Source organism: Buceros rhinoceros, unplaced genomic scaffold (assembly GCF_000710305.1).
Source record: "Buceros rhinoceros silvestris isolate BGI_N320 unplaced genomic scaffold, ASM71030v1 scaffold12051, whole genome shotgun sequence".
Classification (NCBI taxonomy): domain Eukaryota; kingdom Metazoa; phylum Chordata; class Aves; order Bucerotiformes; family Bucerotidae; genus Buceros; species Buceros rhinoceros.
Genome location: NW_010392581.1, coordinates 27,221 through 36,915, shown reverse-complemented (window position 1 = coordinate 36,915; position 9,695 = coordinate 27,221). Strand labels below are relative to the sequence as shown.

The 9,695-nt window shown below is 40.8% G+C and overlaps 1 protein-coding gene across 1 annotated transcript in view; it reads left to right on the top strand.

Moving 5' to 3' along the window:
• LOC104500828 (protein arginine N-methyltransferase 8) overlaps positions 1–9,413 on the top strand; it is a 31,146-nt gene extending 21,733 nt beyond the window's left edge. Inside the window, exons 7-9 of the mRNA XM_010144547.1 lie at positions 1,686–1,836; positions 7,113–7,234; positions 9,076–9,413. Coding sequence (XP_010142849.1) covers positions 1,686–1,836; positions 7,113–7,234; positions 9,076–9,159 — 357 coding nt within the window. The 3' untranslated portion in view covers positions 9,160–9,413. The remainder of the gene's footprint in view (positions 1–1,685; positions 1,837–7,112; positions 7,235–9,075) is intronic.
• The last annotated feature ends 282 nt before the right edge of the window (positions 9,414–9,695 follow it).

Below are 9,695 nucleotides of genomic sequence, written 5' to 3'. Positions count from 1 at the left end.
TACAGTGATGCCACTAAAAATCCATCAAAAATCTCAGAAATCTGCAACTCTCACCCGCCAGTCCAGTATAGCTTGTCAAAGCAAATTTTGCAGGCTGCTGTGGAAGCCTGCCAGGAAGCTTAAGAAAGTCTTATTCCTAGTATGCTTTGGGGGAAAAAAACACCAACCCAACCACCAACCAAAAAAAAAAAACCCCAAAAAACCACATTTTAAGGGTATCCCACCTTTAAATGACCACTTATAAGCAGGGGTCACTCATCAGCATGGGTCGCTTACAAGCACTGCTGACTCAGGGTGCCACTGCAATGTTGTAGAATAATTCTCATTACGGTTAAGTTATTCTTGAACAATATTGCTAATCAGACAGACCAAAACTATAGCCTGCTTAAATCATCTCACCGTAAGCTTTCTAAGTTTCAGGAACACGTGATGTGTAGTTCATGCAAAGACCTCTGTAACTGAAATACGGCTGCATCTTTCTATGTCTATTTTTGCAGACTTCTTTTAGATTATAGAATGCAATGGCTAAAAGAGCCCTGTATTGTGCCCTAAAAGAGCCCTCTAACGGACACTCTAGACTCTGCTCGCCGTTTTTGCAGTGTGAGTCTGAAGTAATGCTGGGGAGGTCAGTGATATGATTCCTGGCTTATGTTGGTAGTGGAAACTTGGATTTCTGCCTACGAAGCTTCTATTTCTCTGTATGTATGAGTAGTTTTGTTGTTAATAATAACTTGCCGAATAATAGAAAGAGATGTATTTTGGGAGTATCCGGCTTTTGCCAAATATGCCCTGACAAGGACAATAGGGTCAGTGAGGCCAGATACACGTAGGAGGATATAAGAAAGTGCGCTGACAGGAAGCATTTCCCATAGTGTTAGAATACAATTAATAGTATTTCAGACTCCTCCCTACCATGACTACAGGTTTTGGAAACAACCCAGATAAAAGCAATGCCTAGCTGGGAAAATCAGATCCATCCAAAAAAACTCAGTTTAAGTTTTGAACAGTGAGATTTAAATATTTAAATAAGCAATCTTGGAGACTACACTGAGCTCCCATCCCCTGCAGTCAGGCCATAGTAGGATTTACATGATTTGCTTCTGTCTGGTTCAAGAGTAAGGTCCCTGTGCTTGCTCCGTGGGATCGGTTATTTGACACAGTCCAGAAAGCACTATCAGCAAAAAGCAGGCCCCTGTCATGCCTCGTGCTTTACACCGTCAAAGCACATTTCCCTTCAGAGATGCTCAAACAAATCATATAAGTTTATTTTTAGTAAAAACCCAACTCTGCCATCTTTCCTCATGCTGACAGTCCCTAATGATAAAAGGTCTAAGAACTGGGACCTCTATCTCCATTTCAACATCCATTGTGCCTCTCTTTGTCAAAGCACATTTTTACCTTGATTTCCTCCAACTCCCACAGCCCCCTTCCTGCCATACCCAAGAGGACACACTCTTCTGTGGGTGACCTCTCTTATCACACTCAGTCAACTTAGTCAGATAACCGGATCATTTGCTGATGATTTGAGATGTTCAGATGTTCATTTGATTTCTTACAGTATTAGAGGTCTGCCAGTTGTCTTTTTTGCTGATCATTAAATAAAATGCTTAAATGTGTCACTTAGCACTTCCCTTAGAGTCACAGATGTCTCCATGTAAATCTCTTTTTCTTTCTCCTCAAAACAGGAAGTGGATATTTATACAGTCAAGACTGAAGAATTGGAATTTACTTCAGCATTCTGCCTCCAAATTCAGCGTAATGATTATATTCATGCCTTGGTCACCTATTTTAATATCGAATTTACAAAGTGCCACAAGAAAATGGGATTTTCTACAGGTAATCTGTATTTCTTTTCATTGCATTTCTGTTGCTATCAGTATATAGTGCTACTGGTCAGACGGTACAGGAAGGTTTACTGTACCACCAGGTTTGATTTTCAGTGAAAAAAATTATAGGATGAGGAAAGGACAGCTGCTTGTAGGAATTCTGCAAAAACAGAGGCAGGATTTCCCAACGGCTACCAAGTGGACAGCTCACTGGGACCCAGGAGTTCACACCCCTCACCAGTTACATCTAAATCCTCTGTCAAGTTTCTCAGATTAGGCAGAGAATTGTCGGCTCAGTGAGAGAGCAGCTCTGCATCCTAGTGTCCCCTAAATCCGAAACTCAGCAAAAGCTCTTGCTTGTCTCAGAGTCTAGAACAAAACCATTGGGTTTTTTGCAAGATACAACCACACACATACCGCTCATGTAAATCATCTCTAAGAACCCAAATGTGAAACTCTAACTTACCTCGGTGAACAGTTATTTAAAGGAATAACTCCATTCCTGTAAGTCATCGTTTACCAGAGTGAATACACCAGCCAGCGTTGCAAGAAATGTGAAAACCTCGTAACCGCTTTAATGACAAGAATAACAAATTACAGTTGGTGCTGGTTGCATTAGCACCATTACAGAACTGAAACAGGTGTAAATGGGATCCGACGCAAGTTAAATATTGTTAGAAATCTGGTTTTTTTTCACCCTTCACAGGAGCTATCATTTACATGAGATCCATTGCTCAAAGTACTTTGTTAAAATGCTTGTTGTATTTGATTCTAGAAGTATAACTGTACGGATGATGTTATTTGTTACTTCGTATTCTTACGTTTTTCAGTAACTGTGTTTCCTTGGTCATTCTATAAACGTGTTATACTATAGTACTTCCCACACCATGATAGGCATCAGTATGTGCCAGCAAACAAAGTGTAGCTAGGGAGACACGAACAATCTGTGAGGCTCTGCAGTGGCATCCCCAAGTGAGAATATTTCTGAGTTTGTGCTGAAGAGAATTATCTAAGTGCGTGAACACTTTAGGTTTTAGGCACTTGTTTTTTCCACGGAAGGCTGATTTTTTTTAGCAGAAAGCAGGCCATTAATCTTTTCTAAAAGCCAATATAGTCAAACCTCTAGTTTTCTGTCAAAAATAGCTTTGAATGAAGGCTGTAGTTACTGTGCTGTGATGTTAACTGAAACCTGCCTTGGTAAAGGAGGTCTACTTACATTGCCAGAACTCCGTGAAAGGACTTTTATATCACTGAGAATGCAGCTTCATCGGAAAAGGAGTAATAGAATGTGTGTGTGTGTATGAACATACGTATTTTAAGAAGCATTTGTTGAATAGATTAGGATATTTGATTAGCGTTTTACTGTCGAATGTGTTCCGTCAGCAAATACGACCCTCAAACTCAGCCATTCTTTGCTTGACTCTCAGACATCCCGGTGAATAGGCATCAAAACTGTCAAAGGAAAAGGACCCATTATGTTACTGCAAGGAGTCACTTGTCTGCAGAGAGACCTAGACTTGCTCCAGCATCCGTATAGCAAAAGGTGGCTGGGATAAGGACTTTCTTGACTCTTCTCGCCTCTTTAGTTATGGACTAAAGACAGCTCACTCAGGCACTGAGACAGAAAATGTTCTGCAAGACCACCGCAGGTTAGTGAGAACTTGAGGAAGGAGAGAGGTTCAATAGCATTAGGGAAAAGAGTTTGACTTTTGGTCAAAAGCCTAGGGTAAATATGGAGTTGGGCACAGTGTTTTTTGCAGACCCACCTCAACTTGCAAATGTACGTACAAAGTATATTTGTGCCTACCTGTTATTAAAAAGAGGGGAAAGGAGTCACAATCTCCAGTATATCTGAACCTCTATCAAAAACAGGGTTCATCATCGATGCCTGAAAATCTAGCTTCTCTAAACAACCTGTAGCTCCCACAGGCTGCTGCTTCAGAGGTTCTGAGTGCTTAGACGTGCACTCCCATTCTAGGATCCTTTCAGCTTTGATGACTTGCTCTTTCTCAACATTCTTTCTGCAGCTAGATCGCTTAGCTGCTGGTGGCTCAGCCTCCCTGGAGGCTTGCTTGGAGAGGATTCTTATGTCTCCAGATTATGTCTCCTGTCACTTGGCAAATGCTCCATTTCTCCTATTGAATTCTTTTCTTTGGCTTACTGCCAGTTCTCTGAACATCCCACTTCAGTAACTAACTGCCCCAGCAGGTTGTATGGCCCACCAAATAAAAAAAGTTGGATGTCATTGCATGCAAATGCGAAGTCTTCCTCAGATATCCATGCGAAGTCAAATTCTTAAGACTTTCAAGTCCAGCTCAAGTTATTTGTGTGGTTTTGAGAAGGATTTCCTCTAAAACAAAGTTCACTCTGGCCTTCTGTGATGCAAATGGGGCTACACCCATATCACCAATTATGGCAGATCTAAGGCCCACTCTAAGGCCTGGTGGAACCAATTTGTTGTGACTCTTCTGCACAGTACTTGGTCCAGGGTTTCCTCCGGGTCCCATGTGGTGTCCCTCTAATTGCACTGAGACAAGCACTATTTATGTGAAGGGGTTATTGTTATTCAGAGAATCTAAAACAATGGGAAAGGTGCCTTGCAGCCATTGGAGAAGAAGGGTTTTTATAACCATGAAACTGATGTGAGTAGTGCCATCAGGACTACAGAACATTAAACAAGTCCATAGGGCCAGATACAGGAGACATGCTGAGGGTGCTGGTCGATGTCATTGTCAGGCTACCCTCTAACATCTTTAACAGGTCTTGGTGATGGGTGAAGGTTTTTGATGATTAGAAAAAGGCAGCTATGACACACGTCTTCAAGAAGTGCATAAAGCAAGATCTGTGGAACTACAAGCCCAGACAACCTCACCTCAGTTCCTGGGAAGGTTGTGACACAAATCCACCTGGAAACTATTTCCAGCTACATGAAGGACAAGAAGGTGATTGAGAACAGCTAGCATGGATTATACCAAGCCAATTATACCTGACAAACCCGATTGCCTTGTAGATGACTAGCTGTGTGGATGAGGGAAGACCTGTGGCTGTCGTATGCTTTGACTTCAGCGAGGCCTTTTACACAGCCTTGCATAGCATCCTTACAGCTGGATTGGTGAGATGCAGATTGGATAGTGAACAATAATATGGGTGAAAAATTGGCTCAAAATATGTCAATCAGCAAAGTTAGACCAGAGGCTAGTTATTAGTAGCATCTCACAGGTGACCAGCAGTGAGGTCAGTATTGTTCCACATCTTTATTAATGACCTGGATGGTGGGTTAGAGACTGTCACTCGGCACATTTGTTGATAATCCCAAATTGGGAAGACCATAGGCTGGAGAGAAGGGGCTGCTGTTTAGAGAGCCCTACACAGGCTCAAAATGGGCTGATTCTATCAAGATCGTCAAAGCCAAATGCAGAGTCCTGCAGCTGAGGTGCAACAGCTCCATGCTATTGCTTGGGCCAAATGAATAGAAATCAGCTTGGTTGGAAAAGACTCCTGGATGCCAGTGAGCAACAAACTGACCATGAGTCAGAAGTATGCCTTTGCAGCAAATCTGGTCAGTTCTCCTCACATGCATTAGCATGAGTGTAGACAGGAGGTTGAGGGAAGCGGTTCTCTGCCTATATTCAGCACGTCATGGTAAGGTAGGTACGGAACAAGTTACTCCACAAGAAGGTCATCTGGTCTTCTGTAACTGAAGGGATAGCCACCACTGTCTAGAAGACTGGTCTGGATTCTCAGCTAGTGTCCTTTGGCAAAACTCTACTGAATTCAGTAAAATACCCAAGTTTTGTAGGATATGAGGAAGTGCCGCTTCATTGATGTGTCATTTTTTAAATGAAGAAAACAAGCCTGTGATTTGGAGCGTACTTGAGGCACAGGTGTGCCTACATTCCCCAGCACAGGTTTCCAGACAGGTCAGTCTTTTCTGAGGAAGATAGCTCTGCATAAGGGCACGTGCACATACGCCTGTGTGTGTACAAGAGAGCAGTTACGATTTAATATGTAAGTTCAGTTTAGTTCTGGTCTAACACGTTTTCAGTTAGAAAATTTACAGAGGCTTGTCCAAATGGAAAACAAATTCTGGATCTGAACTCCTGCAAGAAGATCTTTCCATTTAGAAACTGAGATTAACCGTCACTAAAACTGTCTAGACATATAGCCAGTAATTATCTGGCAAAATACTTTTTGGGGGAGGTATCAGTTTGTCAACACAGTTTCTGACAAAAGTTTGTGTATATCAGTCTTCTGATGTTAAAAATTCCTGTCACGACAGTTCTTTAAAAAAAGCTTCATTACTTCCCCAGTCACAAACAGTTTCTAAAGCCAAATATTTTCTGGAAACATTGATGTCGAAATGAAATGACATAATTGTTTTATTAAACAGCATTAAGATATTAGCATGATTCAATACAGTGAGCCCGTGTCTGCATCAAAAAAGGGACTGGGAAAACAAATCGAAGAAAAATAAATTTACCAGAGGCTTTTTTGCGAGGTCAGGAAGTCTCTGAACTTGTACAGCTGTTCTTAGGTTCCTAGATGCTCTTCACTGCAAAGATGCTAGGATCAAGAAGTAACAAATGCAAGTTCCTTAGGCACTGCTTAAAGATTTTGATTTACATCAGAAATAATTTTAAAAAAAGTTAAATAAAATTCTGAAATACAGCAGAATATCATCAAAGAGATTCTGCTAAGCAAGACCAGAAATGTGTTTGGACCAGTATCCTTCTCTGCCAAATTGCCCCTAGCATATGCCTTTAGGAAGTCCAAAAACAGGTCAAGGTACAAGTGTCCTTTCCCTGGCTGTATCCGCCTGGAAGCTATAAAATCTTCTGTTCGGGAATCATGAGTCAAAGATTTCATCTGTGTCATTGTGATTAATAGTTTTTGGTGAACTTGTCTTTCATGGGTTTTTGCAATTGTTTTTTGAACTAATTTAGACTTCTGACTTTCAAAGCACTTAGTGGCAAAGATTTCCCCAATTTAAATGTGTGTGGGTTGAAGGCAAAAGCATCAGAAAAGCACATAAGATGCCCATTAACCCCCTTTGTGGAATCCTTCTTGCTGGGTTTGATTCACATCTGACATATTCTGGTAAAAATCAGAAGATAACCCACTGACAGTCAATAGAACTGTGCTGATGTAAAGCAGGTTTGCTAATGGAGTGTGTATGTTAAAGCATTCTGTGAGAAGAAAGGCTTTTTTCCATTGTTCCCAAGACTTAATTTGTTTTGTAAGTCACGGAAGAAATTTCCATAAATAATACCCCTATATATTTTGTAGCACCTGATGCTCCCTATACTCACTGGAAGCAAACCGTCTTCTACTTAGAGGACTATTTAACTGTGAGACGAGGAGAAGAAATCTATGGGACTATATCCATGAAACCAAATGCAAAAAATGTGGTGAGTCAGCATCACTGATTCTAATTCCAACTCTACTGAACGCAAACTATGACCGCCAGTAAATAAAATGCATATAAGTAAAACAATGATCATGCTAAGGGCTCTAATTCGTGTTTATTAGTAAGAGATCTAGCCACAGCTTCACCAAAACTGGTGACGGCAGTGATAGCGCAGTGCCGGTGTTACAGAACTAAGCCAGCAAACAAGCTAGCATGGGAAGGAAGAAATGATTCGAGTACATCACCAAGTCAGCTGTCCTCTGCAATCAGCTTGGCTCACATTTTGTGACACAAGTAGGCAAAGGTCTCTTCATACTGCCGCTGAAACCAGTGGCAAGATCTCTTCTGCCAGCAGCGGATGATCAAGAACAAGTATTTCAGTTCCACAGCTATAGCCAGATTTCCCACTCAGCGGCCAAGAACTCTGCTTTAGCAAATTAAGTGACAGCGGATTGTCTGTGTGAGCTCACTGATCAAATGTTCTTGAACTCACTTATTAGGTGATTGAAAAAACAGTGGCTTTCCAAAGAAATGACAGATGTTTTATTTAAGACTAAAGCTAAAGCATGACTAGTGAAAACTTCCTCAATTTCTGTGCTATGGGGTGAATCCCCCTCCAAGTGTGTCATGTATTCAGTGCTGCTTTTAACTTCTCCGGAGACTGGGAGACATGGTCTGATGGACAAACCATGCCTGTATAGAAGTGCAAGACATGAGAAGTATGGCTTCGGGAAAAACAGTGGCATGATTTTCTGCCAAAAACCTTGAGCAGAATCTTTTGTTTTCTATTACAACATACAGGCATTAAAATAACCTGGTTATAATCTGTCCATGCCGCTGTAGTTGTTGAACTACTGCATTTGCTGACTGCGGCAAATCTTGACATTTCTTTGCCTTCCTTTTTTGTATTACTTTCCCTTTTTTGTACCAGAGTGGATATAGTTTTCATAATAGTGTTAATACAGGGGAATAAATAAAAACAAAATATACTTGGCATTGAAGCAAACACATTCACTCCTGAAGCTACCGCTTGCTGTGAAAGTTGAAGGAAATAGTCTGTTTCCCACCTTTAAGTTGTCCTTAGGCGAGTGGAAGGTTTTATTTTGGGTTGAATGTATCAATTTTATTTCGAGGGGGAAATGAAGACAACATTTTAAATTTGTGTGCACTGCAGTAAGCACCTGAATGAAGATTTAGGTGCTAAAATTACTATGTTCTTGATAGTTACCCTAAGACAAGGAGACCTCCTTGGTTCAAAAGGATTTGTCAGTGCTTCTTTCTTCTGAAACAGGAAGCCTTTGAAAAGCCTGTAGAGAGACAGCTTCATTTTGTAGGGCTCTGTCGTGCCTCCTTCTAAAAACCATGTCATTAGAAGAGAAAGAATGACTAAGGGCTTCTCCACAATGGGAGGTTTACTAGATCTATTCTCACATAACTCCTCGTGTGAAAGCCCTTTACCCCACAATAACAGCACCTCATTGGGTATGAAAGCCCTTTACCCCACAATAACAGCACCTCATTGGGTACACCCTTAAAAAAGTGTTACAGAATACGTGTGATAGCACAGCATTTCAGAAGCTTCCTAGTTGTAACTAGGACTCTAAATCAGCCTTAAGAAGAATAGACAAATATACCCTTGACATAGATTGTATGGTGAACGCTATTAAACATCCTATGTCTTGCTTGATCAGTGTTGGCAACGTTTAAAACCAAAAGAAGTCAGATACCTGAGCAGGTATCCTCTCGTGAATCTGCAGGGCTTTTCAACCCAAGCAATGATAACTGAATTCGTACACTAAATTTACCGTCTTACTTACATGTTCCATTTAAATCTTTTCACAGCGTGACCTGGATTTCACAGTAGAGTTGGATTTTAAAGGACAGCTATGTGAAATGTCAGTATCTAATGACTACAAAATGCGCTAGCAAGAAACCTTTCAGAGAGATGAAAAGGAGAATTTTCCGAAGCCCTGAACAGCTGAACTTCAAGCTAGGAACAACTGTTCACAACATTATTATATTAAAGACTAGAATGTTTACGCTGATGGGAAGTGGTAACCTGATGTTTCTTGCAGACAGTACAGGGGGCTGGGATCCCACTGTGAATGTACAGTATACAGAACTGTAGCTTTTGTCAAACATGTAGGAAAAATAGACAACAGTCTTGAGTGTTCTGGTTAACTTTAGGATGGCAGAAGATGCATATACAAACTGTACTACTTACTGTGAATTTCTGGTTCTTCCATGCTTTGCATGTTAAAGGTGATTCGGGCAGTTTTCTCACTATGAAAGACCACTACAGCACATTACTGTGATAGTATTACTGGACTTATTTTCAATATAAATGAATATATATATTGTACATGAGGAAAAAAATGTCATTTCATAATAGGAGTTTGTTTTGTGATTATTTAATTCTCATTATGCAGTTACGGAAAGATAATGATGTTACCTCTGGCACT